General features: G+C 39.7%; 1 protein-coding gene across 8 annotated transcripts in view; it reads left to right on the forward strand.

The window, feature by feature from the left end:
• Nucleotides 1–25168, forward strand: part of NFIA (nuclear factor I A) — a 599011-nt gene that overhangs the window by 394028 nt on the left and 179815 nt on the right. For all 8 annotated transcript variants that reach the window (XM_042463280.1, XM_042463282.1, XM_042463279.1 and 5 more), the window contains exon 3: nucleotides 15003–15068. In XM_042463280.1, coding sequence (XP_042319214.1) covers nucleotides 15003–15068 — 66 coding nt within the window. The remainder of the gene's footprint in view (nucleotides 1–15002; nucleotides 15069–25168) is intronic.

Here is a 25168-nt window from a genome sequence, read left to right on the forward strand (position 1 = left end):
ATAATAATAATAATAATAATAATAATAATAATAATAATAATAATAATAATATGACAAAAAAACTGCCAGTAGGGATCTGGTGAGAGGAAAAAATAGATATTTAAAATATACCTGGTATATAAAATGATGGAAATGCTTTAGTCTGAACATAGTTGTGATAGAGTTACTGGTGTATTCTAAATATAAAAGTATTCCCATTGATCTTGACCATGAAGCAGAAAGAGTTATCGATGTTCCATCTAGTACTTCTCCAGGAAAGTGAATTTAAGATGGCATTTGAAAATGCTCCAGCCACTTCTTCTGCCCACATCTTACCTATGTTGTAAACATGATTTGCCTACAAAACTTCTCCAACCATTTTGGCACCCCTCTGTTTGGCACCCCTAATGTAAGAACAGTGGAATGATGAGACACAAACACATTACATTGCATACTATCCTCAGTTATTTTATTTTTGAATAAGGACACTTAGAACATTTTGGTACCTTTCCAACATTATGGGATGTAATTTGGAGCAGCGTAAGTGTAAATCCTGATCAAAAACTCAGATCCAGCACCTCAGATCTCTGTCTTGAGGCTTCTTCATGGTGGCTGGAAAGTTATCTGATTGAAAGTACCATATAGATAAAGAGCTTCAGATGACATGCTCTCAGTCCATGCTGGACAGGGCATTCTTTATATCAGTGATTCCTAAACTTTGGTCTTCCAGGTGTTTTGGGCCTCAACTCCCAGAAGCCCTAGCCAGTAGTCAGGAATTCTGGGAGATTATGTCCAGAACATCTGGAAGACCCAAGTTTGGGAACCACTGCTTTATATCCTTCCATGTCAAGAACGTTGTGGAATTGTAAGTGTGGGCAAGGTGTTGTGTGTGTAAAAGGAACAAATAGACAATACAACAATAATACATTCCCTTTAGTTTATTAAACATCCAATAAAAAAGTGGAGGGCCATCTGTTGGGGATACTTTGTGTATTCCTGCATATCAGGGGATTGGTCTTGGTAGTGCTTGTGGTTTGTGATTCTAGGATCCTTTGGGGTATTTAGGCCTTCTGTACCAAAGTATGCAGGGCAAAATATGCAGACACATTTGTTTATTCACACATAAACAGATATTCAACAAATATGAAGTGGAAGGTAGGAAGTTATGCTTTTAAAGCAAAGGATGCACTAGTTGGATGGCAACTAAACATTTCTTCACTGCACATTTCTTCCATTTTTTAAGAATTGCTATTGTTCCAACTTACATACTCCTATATACTCTTTGAAAAGGTAGGCATTCTGTTCTACTGAAGAATGTTCTTCATAACAATACACTCCAGGGCAGGTTCTGCTGTTCTTCAATTGGGGTACAGATAATAGAAGTAAGAGTATACCATATCAGTATAGGTCAGGGCCTGAAAATTTTAGAAAAGTATTAAAAAGTTGGGATGCCATCCTAAATTAGATGGGCAGGGAAAAGCAGCTCGATCGAAACCCCACTGCCCACTGCCTACACAGCTCATTCCAAAGGCAGGCTGAATATGCATTGCCCGACTGCACAGCCATGCTGCTAGGTACTTTTTTTGTTGTCTCCCCATCATATATGTACACTTTAACACAAACCTGTGACTTCCAACTACCTCCCACATTTGCCCAGATGCCATCCCATTGCATGGCTGCCCATTTGATTGGCCACATGGTTGCATGTGCAATACTTCGCCAGTACAGGGCTTTGGTGCATCGGTGTGTGAATGATACCTTGGCAAAGAACAATCATGGAGGCCCCCCATAGATGCCACTTTCACCCCCCCCTTCACTCCATGCCCCCCTGTTGGACTGCCTGGTTTTTAAATGTTGTAATTACATCAATTGGAGTGTCACACTTTCATTTCTTAGCTTTGCTTCAGCCTCTCACTCACATTAGGGTATGTATATTTAGGTGCAAAGATATGCATTTTTTGCCTTGAGCCACACTATCCCCGGCTTCTTTTTGCTCCAGTTTTCAGCCCCGAAGCATGGCCTTGGTCTGGTTTCCAGACTCTGTTGAGGCATGCGTCATCTAAATACCCTGCCTTCAAGGTGGCTGGAAACTGCTTTATGTTACCCATCTATTTCACCCCATGGGTCACAGTTCACTTAGCAGCCACTTGTCCCTGCAGGATATCCATCATCCTGGGAAGAATATAGGAAAGATACTTGGACTTCCTTATACATACTTTGGTAACAAAAGCTATTTTGGAGGGAATAGAGTACTTCTGAATATCCTGTTTCTGTTCTTAATGTGAGAATTTAGTGTTCTCTTTCTTCCTCCTCCTCTGTTTTCTCATGTCTTACTGTCTTCATTCTAGGTTGGGTATTACTTTAGGACGTCCTATATATCTGAACTGGTATCAGAGATAACTGAGAAAATGGCTAAGTGGGTTCTTTCCTATATGTTGTTCATTTTGAATTATCTCTGCTGTCACTCTAGCTCCCCATTTAGGACAGATAATGTATACTACAAAAAATTACAAAGTTGGACATTTGGAGCTGTGGTTCTTAGAGAACTATATGTTGCCTTGAGAGAACTTGGTATCTTTAATGAAAATGAGTCTATCATATCTGACTTTGGTTGATAACATTATCTTTCTTCCTTGCTGCTTTGGAAATTATCAATTGGGAAACTACAGGAAGATGTAGGTCAGTGTTTAAGACAGTATTTCCTTGATACTTGTCTGCTCTCTATCTTGACTTGTGGAGAATCATCTATACTCTTAGAATAGCAGTAAAGATGATTCAAGAAGAAATGTCACAGGTAAGAATCCAGTTGCCTTGCTTTCTCACATTGGCCCACTCTTTTACCTCTTAAGCATCTTAATCATAATAATTTTACCTTTACAACTATTTTGCAGCCACTTTTCAGATTACACAGAAATTATTAATTGAAGGCAAAGGTCTGGGACATGAAACAGTCTACATTCATACCTACATTCTGGATACTATGTCTTGACAACAAGGTTACTGTGATTGTTTGCTTGTTGGCATAAATCATTAGAAGTCCATTCAGTATTTTAAATTGATCTGTGGCGCCCATATGCAGCAGAGTTTTGATGGCTTCTAAATAGAGCAGTTCAGATATTTCAAAGCACTTGAGATTAGTACAGTGTGAAGTAATTTAAAATTATTGTACTGCAATTAATTTTAAATAACTGAGCTCTGCATATGTCTAGAAAGCCATATAGATCCAATTGGAAGCTCTCTAAAATTTTAAATGACCCAATAAATTTAAATCACGTTAGAATTCATAGTAGTGAATAATGAAAATCAGTTGTGAGGGAAGGCTAAAATATGACTAAGAGGACATAGACTCTCTCTGTGTGTAAATCAGTTTATGATGATGAAATGTGCAACTTTCTTGATCCATATGGTTTATCCCGCCACTCCTTTTTAATTTTTTTCACATTGTGAATCTATTTTTTCACATAAATACAGATATATCTCTACATAGATATATAAATATAGTTGTATGGGATGTATTTTCCCCCTTCACCATAATACACCATAATTCATATGACATAACTAGCCATAGATTATCATCAAGGAAAAACATATCTGGGGTTCTAAATAAAAATTTTGGTGGCTGTTATTACTATTAAATTATAACTACCATTTCAAAAATAAATAGGCCAATTATTATGACCCAGGAAAGGAGGAAAGTAAGGCTACTACTGAACTTTATTACCCAACAGTGGTTGAATAGCCTGTGTAAATGTGTCTAATTTTGATTCTTTTGAAGTACCAGTGATTGTTACAGTAAAAAAAGAGGTGGATCTCTTCTCAGAGTTGAAGTGCTTTCATGGCATATTTTGGGCAGAATCTTTCCTTATAATTCACCCAGTGATGCAATGGTTTGGGTGTTCTTACCTTCCCGACAGCCAACATGTCCTGGCATTTTCTTTGTCTTGTTTTTATAAAGCCTATCAGCCAACTGCCATCTCTTTTTTAAAACCATAGCCACTAAAACAACATCCTGTCCAAGTAGCTACTACTTTTTCTTGGCAACAAGTTAGAAAGTGAGTCCAAGTCCAGAAGTTGGGTGTTGAACAACAAAGTTGCCTGTGGCAATATTAAGTGCTTTCAGGCACCAGCTCAGTGTTGGTTCCTTGTGCGAAAGCTTAGCTTGTAGACAGACCAGAGTGGTGGAACTGCAGGAGACTGAAGGGGGGCCCCCTCAAGAGCTCCTTCCTTGAAGCTGTACCTTTCTTTTAGACAGTTGTCATTATCTTTGTCTAAAGGTCATGGCTAAATTGAATAAAAGGAAAGCTGTGTGTTCCTGTCGATGCACAAAGGCAGTATTGACTTTCCTAATCCAGTTTGCTGAGGGGTGAGAGAATTAAATTAGATATCTAAGCACAGAAATTGAGAGCCTTTGAAAACAAAGATAAGGAGACAGGCTGTATTTTCCCCCCTTTTTTCCCTGGGAGTGCTGGGCTCACGATTTTGCAGGTGTGTCATCGGATCCATGGCTCGCATCGATCAAAACTGTGCCAATGCATATTTAATTAGCAAGGGGACCCTGGATGCATTATGGCCATCATCCGTATATTGAATGGACTGTCAGACTTTCTGAATGCTTCCCAGCCCCCTCCCCTTGCTTTGTCGTTTGGAGAGCTTCTGCATTTTGTCTGAGAAGCTAAAAGTTTCTTTGTTTTTAGCTGCTGATGCATACAAGCCCAGTGAAGAGAATACAAACAAGCGAAGTCCTAAAATGTTTATTTTTGGTTAGTGGGAGGGTAGACCAGAAAACCTGGGTTTTAATTCCTCTGGGTAACAGATTTTTTGTTCTCCTTCACCATTGAATTTTTTTCACTATTAAAAAGCGGAACAGAGTAACATTTAAGAATACTTTTTAGAAGAAATTTTTAATGACAGTTTCAATCAAGTCAAAAATTTATGTATGAAGCTACAAAAGAAATGTGGTCTAGCGATGAAACTAAGTGAACAAAAGTTTTGAAAGCTAACATTTTAAAGTATGTCAAAAGTTGGCAACATTTTCTCTCCAAAAATGTAGCCTGTCAGTACCAGTACATTCTTCATGCAGAAATTAGAATAAATTAAAGTGAAGCTCAACTTTATACAGTTATTGAGAGTCCTGTTAATAATCCCAATAATATTCTATATAGATTTGTGTGTTATAGATTGTAATGAGGATCTTCTGTGCATAACATTTACCTTGAAGTTTCTGGGAACCTCTTTTTACAAAGCCCGACAACTCAGACAAAGTATTACTTGCTAAACAGATGTAATACACAAAGTCTGCTTAGAATAAAGGGCAGCAGACTGTGCGCACATGTTTTGGTTTTATTCATGCTCATCAGAATAGTCTAGCTAGTTGTTTTTGCTCATTTGCTTGTGGGCTGGCTTAATACAATTTTACTGGTAAAGTAACAAGGAGTGGGAGGTTGGGATAGATTGGCTACAAAAGTTTGCTGCAAGGACTCTTGGGAAATATATTTGCATACATCTTCTCACAAAGGCTGACTGCTTCCTGGCTTAGACAGAGTGTTGCCTGATAAACAGACTTAACACACAAATGTCTGTCTGGAATAAACAACAGCAAGCTTTAATTTACATTTCCATTATCAACGATAATCTCTTTCCCAGTGTATGGGAATTAGGAGCCCTCTCAGAAAAATGAGTCTGGGTTGCTGTGATTTTACCACAATGTAGAACCCTTTTCTCAGGAGTTGATAGGATACAAAATAATTGCTAAAAAAGAAAGGACTAGGGCCTGAATCCTCCTAATAGTTCCAACTAGAGTAGATACATTAAATCAATAGGATTTATATAAGTGTTCTCACTATGGTGTATTATAGCTTCAGGTGTAGTTGCCTACATTTAGCAATTAATTCAGTAGCACTACACTAGATGGAATTAGCAATTGGATTCAGGCCTGATAAGTGTTGTGGCAGGGAAGCTAAGGATTTTGAAGGGGAAAAAATCAGGTAAATCAGTATCTACACTATTGATAGAAACCTGATCAAGTTAATAGGTAGGGAAGAAAGAGAAATATTTTTCCACCTAACATTTCCAAATGCCCATCTCAAGCTGTTGCTCCAGAACTGTGGCTGTTGAAGTTCAACTCCCAGAACTTGTTGTCATTTCCCATGAGGCCAAAGGCTTTTGGGAACTGAAGTACAAAATAGCTGGAGGATGAAAGGTTGAGAATCCCTGCTCGAGAGGTCTGTTAGAAAGTAGCTCTGGAGTATCCTCAGGCATTCTGCCTTTCTGATGTTTTCCTGGGAACAGGGACGTAGCCAAGGGGGGGGGTTCTTGGGGTCCGGACCCCCCCTTCCATTAGAAAAATGAATGGTGTGTGCTGCTGCGCCACCGCACTCAAGCCCCATTATAATGGTGGCACTTAGTCTGCCCCCCAAATCCTAGTTACGTCCCTGCTGGGAAAGCTGTGCCTCATCCCGGATTGGAAGAATTTATGTTTGCCTGAGAGCTTTCATCTCTTTTGGGGTCTCTGGACTAATAACAAATAATTCAGGATTGCACACTGCATGGACAAGTCCCCCTGCAAGCTATTCTTACAGCAAGCTCTGTATTTTTCTCTGCATTCCGTCTCAGAATGGTGACTAGAAATGATGCCATGTCACTTCCTCTTACCATTTTCAAAGATGTTTGGAGGTAATGAGAGTACTGTAATCTAAAGCCATGACAGGTATCCAAGGGAAGCTTGGAAATAAGCATGGGAATGGATTAGTAACCAGTGGAAATATTTGAAAAACTGTGAGATACATTCCCACAACTGGTCCTGCTAATAGTCTTTCGGGCCTGTTTTATACTTGCTGAAACTTCCAAGTAGTCTTCAAAGGCATTTTCGCATGTGCCCATTTACATGATGTACACCATGATGCAGCACCAAAGGGGCATCATAACACCGCAGTGCAGCGCCTGTGATGCCCTTTCCAGGGTGGAAAAAGAACCCACCATTTGCAGGTTCTTTTTGCACCAGGTGTGGCATGTGGTTGCCGCATCCACAACCCAGTGCTTTCCGGGGCGGCATATAGCCGCCTCTTACAGGCTGTTTGTACAGCCCCTGAGTGGCCATGAAGCAGTTGTGTATACCACCTTGAACTCATTGGAAGAAAGGTGGGATATTGATGATGACATTGATGATGATGATGATGATGATGATGATGATGATGATGATGATGATGATAGTGATAGGTTCACAAAAGATACTGCCTCCGAGTGATCTCATTAAACAATGTGCTACCCTGATATTTTCTCCAGGGTTTTTCCATTTCTTCTGCAGTGTGTATGACCCAGCCCTTAAAAAGTTTATTTAGTTCCCTCTGGGTTCACTGAAGAGTTTTCCTCACACTCAGATTCTGTATGATTGTAGTCACTAAAAAACAACACTGGATAACTTTCACCCATGAAAGAGCTAATGGTAGTTAAAGGCTGCAGATAAAAGTTAATATGAAATGTGAACATCTCACATCTCATCCTTCCTCTAATAATTTCAGTGGAGGCATTTCATACACTGTATTCAATGATAAAATAATTTATTCCTATGACTAAAATAACCACCGTGGCTCGTCTGTGTTAATATTCCAGTTATGGTGTGCTGTAACTCTTTATTTATAATTTTCATTCCCCAGGATCCCTTTTCCCAACTGCAGTTATTTGAAGAGATTTATGAGTTTTCTACCCACATATCCCCAAGACTTCTGTAAAACTAGACAGTAGCATTCTTTGGATTCTTTTAAAAAGGTCAAAAGGTTTCCCATTTTAGTGAGAGAGAAAAACCTACAGCTTTTTGCGGTTTTTAGAGACTGATAAAGTTTCAGGATCAGAGTTAGGATTTTGATATAGTATTACTGTGCCTGTGAAAGGCAAGAAATCCTGGCTAAGGGCTAAAAAGTCTGAAAACCTGAGCATGAAATTAGATGCTCTATCAAAAGGTTTGGATTCTCTGTCCCCGTTTTTCTCCCAGTATATTAATCAAATTAGGGAATTATTTCAACAATTATATATTTTAGTAGCCCCAATGCAATCCCACACTGCAATCTCTGAGGAGCATTGCTATAGAAATGCAGCTAATTTGTATCCCTTTCTATAGATTTCTTACTCCTTCTCACTCCCCAAAATAAAGCAAAGCAAAGCAATGCAAAGCTCTTTGACATTTAAGTTTTGATTAAACTTACCAGCAAAAGTTTCCTGAAAATAAATTATTGGACTAAAATATCTCTCCAACTCTAAATTTTCCTTCAATATAATGCCTCTAGCTCCATCTGTAGTAAATTAAGGTCTCGTTTTAATATCACTCTGCATAATCCCCTTTAAATCCCAGTTGTTTTGATGGGAGAATTATGTAGGTGCTTAACTTTCTTCAAATGAAATTAAGAAGATTTTTAAATTATTATATTGTGTCTGTGTTCTTTTTGTAACAATTTTGTAATTATTTATGTTTTTATCAACCCTTTTTGCAGTAAAATTTGGCTAGAGGCAGACTCCAATTTAGAATACTATTATATAGTTCCATCAGAACCTTAATTTTTATAGATGGTAGATTATAGCTTTCCCTGATTCTTTGGACTTTATCATATAAGGCTCTAAATCAGAATTACAGCAGGATAGTAGCATCTTTGGCTGATGTTTATCACACAGCATTGTGTCTCTCCTGTTGCTGCTTTGCATTTCAATCGTTGGTGGAATGCATCTTGTCATTTATGGGGAAAATCTGTCAATTGCTTGGATGCAGAATCACTGCTGTTGAACTATTGTTTGTGGTGTGATCGTGTTCTGCTGCAGTTGTGAAGTTGTGCGGTTTTCTTCTCTCTCTCTCTCTCTCTCTCTCTCTCTCTGCCTTCACTGATCCGAGGTGCATTTTCTTATGCCTGGCTATAAATGGTTGAAAAATGAGTTATTCACCATAGACAGTGCCACTGTCATCATCATCATCTCCTCCTCCTCCTCCTTTCCTTTTTTGTTTTTGCTTTTTTCTGCTGTGTATCCAGCCTTGTGACTCTTTTATATAGAGGTTCTTTCCCAGAAAATGACTTTCACATGCAATGATATCCAAATGTTTCCTCCTGATTTGTGCCCTCCCATTTCCCTTAAATCTTTGGGGATGGTGAAGTAAATGATTTCTCACCTGTTCATCTATCTACTTCATTTTTGACTGTGTGACTTTTTGCAAAAGTTTCTTTCACAGGTTTCCCCCCACCATACAGTATAATCATCTTGGGAAGGGTTATGGAAGGGGGACTACCAGCTACCCTACCAGAGAGTGAGGAAGGGAGGGAAGCTTGTATTGAAGTCTTGATTCAAGTCTTGAAAGATCTTCATTGGCTGCCTGTTTGCTTCCGGGCTCAATACAAGGTGTTGGTTATTACCTATAAAGCCCTAAATGGCTTGGGCCCAGGGTACTTGGAGGACCGCCTCTCCCCATATAATCCGCCCCGCACACTCAGGTCAGCAGGGAAAAATTTGCTGGAGGTCCCAAATGCACGTTATGTGAGGACCTCACAATGGGCCTTCTCCATCTTGGCCCCAAGAATATGGAACAATCTCCCCGATGAGCTCCGCTCCACCACTTCTTTGGATCTTTTTAAGAAGAATCTTAAGACCTTCTTCTTTTCCCAAGCTTTCCCCCCATGACTGTTAATCATATGGTTTTCGCCCTCCACCTGGCACAACTCTTGTAATGTTTTTGGATTCCCCCACTCAGCTGGCTGAGTATTGTTCTTTTTAATCCTGTGTATTGTTTTTATGGATTGTAATGTATTTTATTGATATTCTGTATGCCGCTTTGATCACATTGGAAAAGCGGGGTAAAAATAAACTATTATTATTATTATTATTATTATTGATTCAGGCATTGTGGTTGGAGATGGTAGGTGGCAAGTTCTCCCCCTGCCCCCATTCTAAGACATGATATAGAGGAGGAGAAGTAGTAGCAACAAAGATGAGTGGAAAAGAGAGGGGGGGTTGAAATCTAAATAATAAATCTGCCACAGTAAACACTCAGTTTTAAAAAATGAATAATAAATAAGAATAACAAAAGCAACACCAGCATAATAAGTGAGGTAGTGCAGAATAGTGATACCACTACTGTATATCACCAGAACAGTAACGTAGCACAATCACAGAGAAATATGATGATAATTGTTCCCATCCAAGTATGTTTCAGTTTCTTTAAAAAATGCAATTGCTGCAAGACAACTTGGTGTTGTGATAAAGTCCTTTATCTCTTTGTGTACCATTTTGTGCTAGACTAGCAGGTTGGTAGATAAAGGGAATGTTGTAGATGTAGCATATCTTGATTTCAGTAAGGCCTTCATCAAAGACCCCGATGATATTTGTACAGCGCTGTGTATAATTACAGCGCTTTAGAAATAAAGTTTAATAATAATAATAATAATATTCTGGCAAACAAGCTAGTAAAATGTGGGTTAGACAATGCAACTGTTGGGTGGATTTGTAATTAGTACCCAAAGGGTACTCAGCAATAGCTCCTCCTCAACTTGAAGAACAGTGACTAGTTGGGTGCCACAAGGTTCTGAAATGGGACCAGTGCTTTTCAACATCTTTATTAATGAGTTGGATGAAGAAATAAAGGACAGGCTTATCAAATTTTTAGATCAGGGGTAGGCAACCATTTTGAGCCGGGGGCCAGGTTGCTGTCCCTCAGACAACTGGGGGGCCAAAGCCGGGGGTGGAGCTTCCACCCTCCAGGGCGGAGCCGCATGCCAGGGGTGGAGCTTCCAACCCCCAGGGGTGGAGCCACATGCTGGGGGTGGAACTTCCACCCTCCGGGGGCGGAGCTGCATGCCAGGGTGGAGCTTCCACCCTCCAGGGGCGGAGCCACATGCCAGGGATGGAGCGTCCACCCTCCGGGGGTGGAGCTTCCACCGAAGCATCATCATCATCATCACCACTACTATCATTGTTACAGCAGATCTTTCATCAATAAATGCACCAAAAATACACAGAAATGCACTTTGGAAAGTCACACTCCTCCTCTTCCTCCTCGTCCTCCTCCTCCTCTTTCTCATTGAGAGGGAATTTTGCAGAAAGTACACCAAGGGCAAGTAAATAATCATCATCATCATCATCATAATATTAAAGTTACAGGCATGGAAATTACTAAAATGCAATTCAAAATTAAAGGCAGCAAGCATGCAGTGGCTCAACCCAGAAAAGCACAAGGTGCTAAGAAGGAATTTTGCAGAAAGTACACCAAGGGCAAGTAAATAATAATCATAATAATCATAATAATATTAAAGTTACATGCATGGAAATTGCTAAAATGGCAGCAAGCATGCACTGGCTCAACCCAGAAAGCCACAAGTAGTTGGTGTAGCTTCAGCTAACCCCCTCCCCCAATGAACCAACCTCTCTTGCTTCGCTGTGGCTGTGGCTCCCTGGCTCCCTTTCTCCCTCGCTCTGCACTCCTTCTGCCTCTCCTCCTTTCCCTGCTCTTAGGGAGGAGGAGGAGGAGGAGGGCAGAGGGTGAGGTGGAGCCTGCTGCAGGCCTGCTGCAGCCCCTGGAGCCCTGTTGGAGTGCTCCAGGGGCTGCACCGGGCCTCCTAGATGGGCGCCACCATTTTGTTTTTCAAAATGGCGGCCGAAGTCTCGCGTGACCTTTGCCATCCTGAGATCACGCAAGACTTCGGCTGCCATTTTGAAAAACAAAATGGCGCCCGGAGCGGCGGAAAAATGGGGTGATCGGTGGCAAACGGTGGCAGGACTGCGCAGGGGCCGCTGGGAAGGCCTCGGCGGGCCTAATCGGCCCGCGGGCCGTAGGTTGCCTACCCCTGTTTTAGATGATACCAAATTAGGAGGAGTAGCTAATATCCCAGAGGACAGGTTCAAAATGACTTTAATAGATTCAAAAGCTGAGCTAAAGATAACAGTTTCAACAGGAAGAAATGTAAAGTACTTAGGCAGAAAAAATGAAATGCATAGATATAAGATGGGAGACACCTGTCTTAACAAGACTATATATGAAAGGGATCTAGGAGTCCTAGTAGACCACAAGTTGAACCTGAGTCAACAGTGTGATGTAGCAGCTAAAAAGGCCAATGAGATTCTAGCCTGCATCAATAGAAATATAGTGTCTAGATCAAGGGAAGTAATAGTGCCACTCTAGTCTCCTTTTCTCAAACTTCACCTGGAATACTGTGTCCAGTTCTGGACACCACAATTCAAAAAGGATGTAGACAGAGAAGGGCAACCAAAATGGTGAAGGGTCTGGAAACCATGCCTTATGAAGAGAGACTTAGGGAGCTGCATATGTTTAACCAGAAGAAGAGAAGGTTAAGAAATGATATGATAGGCCTGTTTAAACATTCGAAGGGGTGTCATACTGAAGAAGGAGTAAGCTTTTTTTCTGCTGCTCCAGAGTCTAGAACACGAAGCAATGGATGCAAACTACACATAAAGAGATTCCACCTAAACATTAGGAGGAGCTTTCTGATAATAAGAGCTGTTTGACAGTGGAACACATTCCCTCAGAATCTGGTGGAGTGTTTTGATTCTGTGTTCCTGCATGGCAGGGGGTTGGACTGGATGACCCTTGAGGTCTCTTCCAACTCTATGATTCTATGATAAATACCAGTGGATCCAGTCATCAAGAAAAGTGAGGAAATATATGTATTAAGAATAGATGGGGAAGAGTTTGGTTAAAGCCAGATAAAATATGTTTTTCCAACATTAAAGAACTTCTTCACAATATGACATCAAACTGAAAACCAAAGTGCTAAGCTAATGAAATTTATCACAACCTTTGGGCTTTTTGTTTTGTTTTCAGAACTTGAAATTTGGAATCACAACAGGTTCTAAAACCTTTAAAAGGAAGATGACAGAATCTTCATAGGGGTATTAAAGAAGTCATTGTCTTTATTGATGACATCCCAATAGATGAGATGTAAATCAATCAGATAAACTAATGGGAAAGACCAGGAGAAAATGCTAACTTCCACATGATTCAGGATTCAAGCTTAACCAAAGTGCATAGAATTCTTGGGATAGGTAATCACACATCATTGAATGAAACTGTGTCTTGAAAAGAAAAGTACCATGAAGCTGTGGTTAACTTTACAGAAAGAAGATACTTTTTAACAATTAGGAATTTACCTAGGTTGACATTTGGAAGATATCTCCACAGAGGCCCAGTTACTAAATCTGTCCTTTGCAATCCACTGTATCCTGGTTTGAGCACCAAATCTGGAGGCTTTCTTTACAGATATAAATTATTGTATATAAAGTATGATACCAGTGCCCCACACTTAGAATCTTTATTACATTTCTTCAGGTTCACACTGACATTTTTCTGTTTGCAGATCTCAACTTGGTAAATACAACCAAGTGCAAGGGAGAGTGAGGGGAGGGAAAGGAAAACAGGATGGCAATCCATTATTAATTCAAAGTTATTGTATGAGAGTGGATGGGGTTATTTTGTTTTGTGTAACATATTGATTCCCTTTGGTTTCCCAAACTCTTCTGTGTTCGATTTTATATATCTTTGAAGTAAGGCAATTGTGTGGGGAAGTGTTTATTCCTCACTGAATGTTTTTATGTCTCTGTGTGGTAGAGGGTATCTTTTGAAACATTAAGAACCAACCTAATTTTTTTCTGAACTTTTAAAAATACCTCAAAATATTACATGTAAAGTAATAGAAGAATGAAGGAAAGGAAGAAAGAAAGAGGAAGGAAGGAAGGAAAGAAGTCCTTTGGCACTGCACAAGTGTGTGGCATAAATTTTAATGGACTAAAACCCACTTTGAATTGTTATCATCAGTTGACTGGGGCATATATACTTGAGGATGGTATCAAATAACTATCAGGAATTACATGGCCATGTGCATCTTTTAAAAAAAAATTTTACCTCTATTTACCCTGCTTACATCCATCTAAATGTACTTATGGCCTGTTACAGACTGCCAAAATAAAGCTGCTTCGGGTCTCTTTGGAGGTATGCTGTTTAAATGATGAATGCACCCTAAGAATCCGGAAGCTGCACGAAAGCTGCGCTCCAGTGCTTAGGAATGGAGTGTGGCTTTGGCACGACCTCCGGACTCTTAGGACCCATGCATCATTTAAATAGCATACCTCCAAAGAGACCCGAAGCAGCTTTATTTTGGCAGTCTGTAACAGGCCTATGATTTCAGCTTTAGACGCTCATTTTACTCTGAATTTTTATTGCTGTCTTATAATCGCTAGAACTTGTTTGGACTGGCATATTTATTGTTTTATGGTTTAAAAGACAGTGTTGGACAATCCTATTTTTAAAGATGTGGCTAGCAGCTATGCTTCCCCCAGTCAAATTGTGAGCTTTTCATCCCAAAATAAGCAGAGAAGCCGTAGTGTGGATCACAACTGTAGTGTAGGGACTGAGAGATTTACCTGTTTGCCACCTGCTGTGGTGCTCATATGCATTGTACATTGCCAAAAACTGATATATTTGTTTTGGGTGAATAGAGTTTTTGAACCCCTTTTGTTCAGGATGAAATTCATTCATAATATTCCGTGAACTATATATAGTACCTTGTTAAGTCTGTGCTTTCATTCTGCCAAAAGTACTTAATAATGTGAACATGAAAAGGTTAATGTCTTAACAGCAAACTGCTAGCATACTGAATAATCATGACAATATTACAGTATTAGGGACTACTATGTTCACTAGCACAACAGTGGACTACAAAACCAAACTCTCTGGCTGGCTGCACAGTTTTAATAAATCTGACCAAATCAGTAATTTGTATTTCAGATGAATATCTTCTGAAGTTTTTTCAAAAAATAATTTCTTATACAAGGATTGAGAAGTAAGAGGTCATGTCATGACTTCAGTGCTATAATTCCATGTTTTTAAAAAGTGGGGAGATATTAGTTTACCTGCTTTCCGTCTTATTAGTTGAAGAAAAATGTAGATTTTAATATATTTCATTTGAACTCTGAAGTTCTGAACATTTGTTACCAGTCTGCAGTTGATTCCTATAATTTTGGGGCGTCTTTATGTTTTTTAGATTCAAGTCAGTCTGAAAGTCCAAGCCAGCCAAGTGAAGCTGATATTAAGGACCAGCCAGAAAATGGTGAGTCTATATCCATCTGTATTTATTTTAATATTTTTCACTTCAAATTTTAATCTTAGGTCCTAGGACAACTTTAAAAAATACAGTATTCCCGAAGCAGGAAACGAGTTAGACTGGATTAAGCTGGCTATCATTTGCAAATGCAGATCAGGAGGGCTTGCAAACATCCACAAACACCAGGTACAAAATGATACATCTATCTACATCAAGGATGAGCAAAATGCTTTCCAAGGTCTGTATGTGGACCTTTGGGACTGTTTTCTGACCTCCCATGGGCAGTAATGTATAAAACAAATGTAAAAAAGAAAAAGAAAAAAAAAAAGCTTTCTTGCAAAACAAGGTGCCACAAATTGCTTCCAGAAGCCTTCTGGATATGTGAGGGGCATCCCCCTCCCCCAGTGTCATAATTTTATAGCCTGGAGAGGCCTTTTTTATATAAACAAAAATAAACAGGAAGCCACCTTGGGTCCTGTGCCAGGGAAAGGCAGAATATAAATTAAATAAATATATAAAGAATGAATAAGGCTCCCTCCCTATTGTAAAATGGTTTCTGCAGAGTATAAAATGCCCCCATCGCAAAAAATCCCCACATCCCCTAAAGGGTGTTTGGAGGGGATTCAGTTTTTTGCATGCTGTAGGGAGGGTGGCCATTTAGCCTCCCACAGTTGCCCACCACTAATCTATAATACAGGATTTTCACAAATGGTTAGTACCTTTTAGCCTCTGTTGGCAAGATAGAAAGGTAAGGTTTGTTTTGTTTTGTTTTTCTTGGTGAAAGGGAAGATCTGGCAAGTAAATGAAAGAGTCTGGAATAAGTAGGTTTGCTTAACTGTTACAAGGGAATGCTAGAAAACCCCATGGAGATTTCTTAAATATTTGATTTCAGTATGTAAGTGATCTCAAAATCAGTGGAGCCACCTAAGTAGTGATGGCACTACTGTATCCTCTTTCCCCAGTGGATTTCAACTAGGGAGTTAAGAATAAACTCCACTACTTCGCATGGTCGTCCTGGGATCTGCTTAAAAGATTTGCTACTAGGAGTGGAGGATGGTTGTTGAAGCAGAACTTCCATGTTGCCATTTTGTAAGATTGGGTCCAAGTGGCATTGTCTATTGAAAAGATCTTTTGGTATGAGTTTACAAATTCAGCATTTAAAAAAAAAAAAGAAAAATACCTAAGCTCACAGTTGTCTTTCAGGAAGAGGATGACTGTATTTCCAGAAATGTGCAAAGATTAGAGATGGGATTATAAAGGGGTGTGTGTGTGTGTGTGTGTGTGTGAAAATGAATTTCAAAGGGGGAAAATGTAAAGTACTACACTTAGTCAGAAAAATATATAGGCTGGGTGACACCTGGCTTGACAATAGTACATACAAAACAGATCTGGAGGTCATGTTCACAGGCTGAATATGAGTCAACAATGTGATGTTCCAGCTAAAAAAAGCCTATACAAGCCTAGGTTGCATCAGTAGGAGCGTAGTGTCCAGATTGAGGAAAGCAACAGTATCTCTCGTAAAGGTGACATGATAGTGATGTTTAAATTTTTGAAGGATGGAGGCATAGGCCTGAGGATGGAGGCATAGGCCTGTATTTTCTGTTTCTGAGTTCAGATAGTAGGGAGGGCTATCTGCCGACTGGCACCTCCCCCTTTGGCCATGTGGTCACTGGGAGATTTTCAAATTCAAGGAAATGTAATGTCCACTTGCAATTCAAAGAAGATGTTTCCTTGGAATCCAGCATGTCTCCTTCTTTTGTGAAGCCACAGGCTCCTATGTAGGCAGAGAACATTGAATTTCTCAAGAAGTCTTCATGTCAGGAAAACTTTAGGTGGTATAGCGGTAAAGCATGCCAATCAGTGCCAATATTAGATAACATTGTTTTACTTTTGTTGGAGGCAGAAGCCTCAGATGGCAAAGTCTCAGTGCACTGGCTCTCTCTTCCCCTGTGATGGCTAAAATGCGGTAACTTGAAATCCAAAAATCATCTAGGGGTAGCTGTGTTGGCCATATAGGATGGAGCAAGTTTGTTTTCTGCTGCTCCAGAGACTAGGACATGAAGCAGTAGATTCAAATGACAGGAAAAGGCATTCCATCTAAATATTAGGAAGAAATTCCTGACAGTAAAAGTTGTTCTGCAGTGAAATGCACTGCTTTGAGTGTCGTAGAGTCTTCTTTGGAGGTTTTTAAACAAAGGCTGGATGGCCATCTATCAAGAGTGATTTATGTATTCCTGCATAGCAGGGGATTGGACTGGATAGCACTTGTGGTCTCTTCCAACTCTATGATTCTGTGAGTTAAAGGCCAGATATATTCTCAATGATTACATATTACTGTGATTTGATCATTCTAATTTGATACTACTGAGTTTTAATTGTAAATTTACAAGAGCTTCTTTTTTCATTTAAAGAATTGGTTACATTTAAATATCAATGCAAATAGGACAGTATTCATTAGTTCAGCTGTTCTCCAGTGCGCCCTGAAGTAGTTGCTCATTGTAAAAGTAGCGATTTGGCAGTGGGTGAGGTTCTAAAAAATGATCTTTATAACCAAATCAAACATATTTGAAATTTTGATGCATTCTGTATGCTTTGAGATGGATGCAGTACTTGACTATATCTCAGGTATGAAAGGCACCTTGTTCTTCCTAACAGTAAAAAATACTAAACAATGACACAGAACTAGTTTGTCAACCCTCATGGTAAATTACACTGAGCTTGCAAATGTAACCTAAGAATACATTCATTCATTCACTTTTTAAAAAAAATTAGATAGGGTTGGTTGGGCACACAATATCTAGATGGTTTGGGCTCACATTAGCTTGATGATTCAAAAGAATGTTTTTAAAAAGCAAAAGATGGGCTCCAGCCAGATTTAAGCAAGTTTAAATCAATGGGATGTAATTTATTTCACTGTCTCTCTGTCTCTCCTCCTCAAACTAATGTAACTGAAACTATATTTAACTCTGGATGGATAAAGCAAAAACAAAAGTGTCAAAGGATCTCAGATATGGAAATATTTTTGTGGTTATGGGGGAAAGATAGCCCCCGACCACTAATACATTCATGACGGAACTTGCTTGGCTTTATGCATACAGGCAGGATTATATATTCTCTTCATAAGACTCAGCATTTTGTATCAACTGAAACAGAATGGAAAGAGATAGAGAAATGCATTTTGAAGAGTAAGAGGACTGTATTTGTATGCAACTCTAAAACATGTTATAGCATTAGAGGAATAAACCTAGTTAATCCACACACACTCAGCATTGGAAACCTCACTTCATCTTCCAGTGGCAGAATTAGAAGTTCCCCTCCATGCTCAGATCATGGGCAATAAATTCATCACAGTCTGGTATGATTGCATGGAAGAGTTTTGAAACTTCGGTTTCCATTTTAGATAAACCATAGTTTAGATTGTTATCTAAATCCTAAAGTTTAGCTAATCTTGATTAAGTTTAGTAAAAGCAAGCTATCTTCATAAATTGACCATACTGACCAAAGAATTCTGGGAGTTGTAGTCCAAAAAGTATTTTTTCCAAGCTATTACATTATTCTGCTCAGTCATTTTGTGAACTCTGCCAATTTTTCACTGTTTAAAGCCAATTAACCGAGAAATTAATCTCTGCACCCAAATAAAAGTTGCTTAGGAGATATTAACCTAAACCCTATTGTTAATTCTACGCAAAGTAGACCTATTGAATCAAAATGTTGATTCACCATTCTACAACTGATTGAATAGGTCCATTCTAGTTGAGACCCACACAACAGGATGCCAGCCATTGGGTCAGTCAGCCTGTTCCACAGAGCATTTCCCTATTCTACAGTTCAGTTAGGGCATTAACAGAATCACCAGTTCCGGCAAGTGGAAAATCTCCCAGACCATTCAGGGCTTGTTCTGGTTTCATTAGTCTCTGAGGGTGGACCATTTTAAAATGGTTCCCATTCCTGCAGAGGTTACGAGTCTCAGCAAATATAATCGCTATTAGATAGTGATCTCTCCATGACAAAGAAATTCTTGTGAATCTGCCAGAACCCCCCTTGTCCTGGTGGCCAAAAACCAGATCAATGCTGTGGCCTGCTATATAAGTTGAGCCAGAAATTAACTGAAGTAGCCATGGAAACCATGAAATCCTGAAGTGATCCTGTAGAGATGCTCCAGCGTGCAAGTTAAAATCCCCCAACACAATGGGTTGTGTTTTTTTAGGGGAGGAGATCAATGTCACCTCCAAGACCACCTCTACCAGGGAGATGGTTGGGCAGTGCTGAGGTTGGACAATGGTTTGACAATATACTAATGGAATCCCAATCTTATTTATTTAATCATTTATTTATTTAGAGTATTTATACTCCACTCTTCAGCCACAAATACTCTCAAAGCAGTTTACAGATTGCTAATCTGACAGTTTCCCACCCTCAGGATTGCAGTCTAGAAAGACATGACATAAATGGAGAAGGAAATGGCATTGGGCAAGTGAATCAAGTCCAGTAGATTCTGTCCAGGGCCAGGGTGGCAGCTGGAGTGGAGAGAGAGTCCTTCATCTCCCTCTGGGTCTAGGCATGGTGGAACTGTGCTTGCCTGTTCTTCTCTCCCTCTGAGGGCAGGGTGGTAGCAGTTAAAATGGAGGGAAGGCTTTTCATCAAGCTTCTTTGCCCTTCTAACTGCTTTGGAGATTTTTGGAAAATGCATCTCATTAGGGCATGGACTCATGATAATAATAATAATAATAATTTGTTTATGTATATACCGCTATTCCAAAGATCATAGCGGTGAACAGCAAGTAAGCTAATTAGCAAGTAAGCTAATTTGTCCCCAACAGTCTGGGTATTCATTTTAGCGACCTCGGAAGGATGCAAGCCTGAGTCGAGCTTGGGCCCTTTTGCTGGTCTTGAACTCGCAACCTTGTGGTTTCGAGTGAATGGCTGCAGTACAGGCATTTACCCACTGCGCCACCAGGGCTCCTTATATGATATCTTACTACAACTCTTTCCTCCCCTTCTATTGGCTCTTATTTGCTACTGTACTTGGAAACTTTGCGAGCACAAACTCCCACCCTCTTGTCAACCAGGTCGCAGTTATATGGGAAAAGGGAGCTTTCCACGAGGAAGTCTTAGATCATGCAGTTCTTTCTGTTCACTGGCTTGGCATTAAACAGGATAACTTTTCGATGGGGTTCCACTAAATCAGCCAGGGATCTGTTGATTGGTTGGTAAACTGAAAAAAGGAATAATAACCACAAGATGTCCCTTACCCCTTGATGAGTTTTACCTCCATTACCATATCTTTCCCTCACCATTGCAACTGAAATAGTAGCATTCCTTCCTTCCTCTAAATGCACTTTTAGCCTGACTGAAAATGCTCACAGATCAGATAAACCTGGAGAATTCCTATTATACTTAGCCAGCTAGAGCTGCCCTCGTGGAATAGTGCCCTTTGTAGGCTGCAAAAGAGGAGGGATCTCTATCTAACTGGGTTGCCTCACTCAGTCTAGCTAGTTTCCCCATTCCTACCAACTTTGCTTTACTAGGTAGAAAATAGGATACTGTTCTGGCAAGATATCCCCCAAAATTCAATTGCTTGTCTTCCTGTGCACTTCGTGTCATTGTCACATCACATGCAGATTAGCCCTAACCTTCAAATATAGTCACTGGTATGCACAACTGTAATATCCTCCCCTCTTTATTGTTAAACATAGATCAATATCCCAAAGAGTCTTTGATGAAATCAGAGAGTGACTCTCTTGGCATTTGCATGTTGAACCCAATCTCATACTACTTTGCTATAATTCAATTGAATGCATGTTGAAATGATAAGTAATGCAGTTAAAAAGTGTTCTGTGTCATATTGGGAACATTCTTAAAGATTCTCATCATAGTATCTTTCTTCTAGAAAATGCACAAAGAGGGTTTCATGTACAAAGAAGGATGGTTTGGTTTATGATATCATTTGAAAGGGAAATTTTAGGTGGACAAATGCAGTGGGTTCTCTTCAGGATGAAGCAGTGCAGGGAAATGGTAGAGAATTGTCACTGTAAGCCTCAGACTCATTGCCTCTCTTTTCTTACCACATACTGCTTTTCCATGAAACCATTTTGCCGTTTCTTGCTCCATTAATAGATATATAGAAGAAGTAATTTCAGCAGGCTTGGCCATGTCTGTACTGGGTAAGATATTTCAGAGGCAGCCCAGAGTATCCTGGCTCTGCAACTGCCCAACCTGCCTTACCTCACCTCCTTTTCCACGCTGTGGCGGCTATATGCACATTGGTCCCACCGAGCTGCCTCATGTATCCACTGATGCAATGGCTTGCTCCCTTCTGAGGTCAGAATGAGGCACCCAGTGACATGTGACCATCAGTTATATTTATTTGTGTTAAATTTGTAATGCCTCGATTCTGGTGCAGGAATTTGCTGGATGGGATTTGGACTACCCACACCAGAACTAGTATTTGGAGAGTGTGCAATCTGAATAGGATGACGCCAAAAGAGGGGGAGAAATTGGTCTTTTGCCTCATGCAGACAAGGCCCCAATCTTTCATGGCAATTCTAACCTACTGACCCCCCCCTTAAACATCTGTCTAAAATATGGGAACTCTGTATTCTTTTCTTTTAATCTTGACACAGGATCATCCCAAGGCACTTTGCCACCCATGCCAAAGGAGTAGAATATGGCCTCCTTCATTTTATGTGCAGAAACCAACAGGGCTGGCAGATGCACATTACTTGTCACTGACACTGGCATGGCCTCCTCCAGCACACCCAAGACCATCAAGCCATGAGAGGATGAAGGGAAGCCATGTGGGACACATAGAGCTTTTCTCCAAGAGAAGGGAATGATTAGAAGGGGGACCTAGCTCAGTTGGAATGGTTGGGCTGTCCCCTACTGTCTCTCTCCTGTGACAGTAACATCATTCTGCTTCTTGGGAGGGCCATTTCCACCTTGTCACTGTATGCTGAAGGTGTGAATCCTATTTCTTGAAGTTACAAAAATAGAGGAAATAGAGGCGATGGTTACATAGGAAGGTATTCCAAATCTGAGAAACCATTTTTTTCTTCCCCAGTCTAGCAATAATTTGTGTTTTCATATTAACTGAGTTGGAAATGTAATATATTTATATCTAATGAACCATTAATTGTATTAACATATTATACCATATTCTGTATTTTAAAATACAGTCGTCCCTCCTGATTTGCAGTCTTGCCATTCACGTCCTTTGGTCTCTCTCTGATGGCAAGCCGGAAGGGACATAACGGCGCACACGGCAGAGTGCACCACCATTGTAACCAATGGGGCTCCAATATTGGTGATTTTCCCAATTCAGGGGGGGGGGGGTCTGCAATGGATTCCCCCATGAATCAGAAGGGATGACTGTATACATATGGACATATTGACACTGCTTCCTGTTAAATCTAATAACAACCAAACAATGATACCTTTATTGGGACAACCAAAATGCACAATGATTGGCCCAAGAAAGGTATCATTGTTTAAATGTTATTGGATCTGTTATATGGCCAACACGGCTACTCCTAGATGCTCCATATTAAGTCTTACTTCTTTTTTAATTAAAAAAAAATGTGTGCTCTTACTTGCCAAGCACTTTTAGGATGTATTCAGTCTTATATATGCACCTCTCAGTAGTAAACTTAATCAAGATTAGCTGAACTTTAGGATTTGGATAACAATCTAAACTATGGTTTATCTAAAATGGAAACTGAAGTTTCAAAACTCTTCCATGCAATCATACCAGACTGTGATGAACTTATTGCCCATGATCTGCGCATGGAGGGGAACGTCTTATTCTGCCACTGGAAGATGAATTGAGGTTTCCAGTGCTGAGTGTGTGTGGGTTAACTAGGCTTATTCTTCTAATGCTATAATATGGTTTAGAGTTGCATACAAACACAGTCCTCTTACTCTTCAAAATGCATTTCTCCATCTCTTTCCATTCAGTATCAGCTGATACAAAATGCTGACTGTTGTGAAGAGAATATGTAATCCTACCAGTATGCATAAAGCCAAGCAAGTTTTGTCATGAATGTATTAGTGGTCAGGGGGCTATCTTTTCCCCATAACCACAAAAATACTTTCATATCTGAGATCCTTTGACACCTTTTTTTGTTTTTTGCTTTATCCATCCATAGTTAAATATAGTTTACGTTATATTAGTTTGAGGAGGAGAGATCATTTACAGGTTCAATTCTAATTCTTTTCAGAATTACTCCGAAATGTTCCCACTGATTTCATTTGCAGTCATTCCCATTTATGTATGCACGGGATTGTGGCTTTACAGTTCAATCTAGTTCATATCTAATGACATGTAAATTCCATAGAGTCCAATAAGTCAAATTCCCATGTAAATAGTTGCAGTACTGTAGCCTTAGTCCAGTTAGTCATTGCTGTTTCCTATGAAGCCTCCATGGTTGTGATATAGGTGGCACCCAGAACTGGACATAACAGAGAATAAAACAGAACCATTATTTCCTGGAACCTGAACATTATACTACTGTTAATGCAGCAAAAGTGCATTAGCTGTTTCTGGCTGTAATGTTTCACTGTTGTCTTATATTCAACTTACTCATTAAGATATCTAGGTTCTTTTCACATTCTGAGCCAGCTCTATCTCATGCTATAATTTTGTCTTCTTAAAAAAAAACAAATAAAAATAATGCAATGCTTTATTTATTTATTTTTCTGTATCTAAATGCATGACTTTACATTTACCTCCACTCAGTCTCATTTTATTAGTTTCTGCTCACTGTTTTAGTGGTTGGCTATTCCCCAAACAATGTGATATATAGATTCCATTGCGTTACATTTATACCCTCTCTTTCCCTTAAAACTGGGATTTGATGAACAACCATTCTACACCCTTATCCATCTTATTTATAAAATTTCAGGAACTGTAGGACAGAATCCTGTCTCCTCAAGTCATCCTTGCAACAGGATGCTGACCCCTTCATTAGCATTTGTAAAGTTTGACTGCTCAGTTAACTTTGAATACAGTGATAATGTCTAGTCTGTTCTTTAATATGTTATTTCTTGTGAATCACTTGTGTCAAAGAACGTATTCCTACCATGATAAAAACAAAAGGCCAAATTGGTTTACAGATACTCTGTTTATCCTTTATGGTAGGTTGGTAGTCAGGAAGGATGAGGAATCAGAAGAAACACTGACGTCTAAAACACACTGCAGAAATAATCCAGTTTGAGACCACTTTACCTGCCCTGGCTCAGTGCTAGGGAATTCTGGGAACTGTGGTTTTATGAAGCATTTAGCCTTCTCTGTAAGAGCGCTCTGGTGCTACAATCAATTATGATTTCCTAGCACTGAGCCAGGGGACTTAAAGCAGCCTCAAACTGGATTATTTCTGCAGTGTAATTTGGACCTGAGAGACCATATTTATTATTTTGTATGTGCCTTCAGGTTGTGGCGATCTTAAGGCAACCCTATCACAGGGGTGGTGTTTTGTTTTGTTTTTTTGGAGATTTGTTCAGAGGGGGCTTGTATTTGTCTTCCTCTGAGGCTAAGACTGTGACTTGCTGAATATCACCTGGTTTTTCATAACTGAGCAGGGATTTGAACCTTGGTCTGCAAGGTCATAGTCCAGTCCTCAAATGTCTACACCACGCTGGCTCTAAAATCTACTAATAGCAAGCCAAAATGTCCCAGATGGCTAATCCATATTAGGTAAACTAATCGGAGATGGCACATTCCAGAAAGGTATGGCAATTTGGAGATTTGGAAAGAGAATTTGTAGTACAGTAATTGTAATGAAAATCTTGAGTCTCAGTGGTGTGCTCCACTGGTTCAGAGAGACCGATCTGGCTCATATTTTCCCATCTTGTTGGAAAGGATATCATTTCAGATACTTTGCTGAAATCACAATATACAGCGTATGTAGCCATGCACTAGCTTCCAGATTATTTCAGAGCCTAGTACAAAATGCCAGTTTTATTTGAAATGGAGGGGGATTGGGGCATTAAAAGCACTTCCTTGTCCTCTGTAAGCCTATCTGTCAGCTGAGATCACCTTTGGAGCAATTCTTTCACTAAACTTTTGGATGGTAGTTTACTGACTGCCAGGGGACATTTGGTGTGGAAGT

Source organism: Sceloporus undulatus, chromosome 4, assembly GCF_019175285.1.
Source record: "Sceloporus undulatus isolate JIND9_A2432 ecotype Alabama chromosome 4, SceUnd_v1.1, whole genome shotgun sequence".
NCBI lineage: Eukaryota > Metazoa > Chordata > Lepidosauria > Squamata > Phrynosomatidae > Sceloporus > Sceloporus undulatus.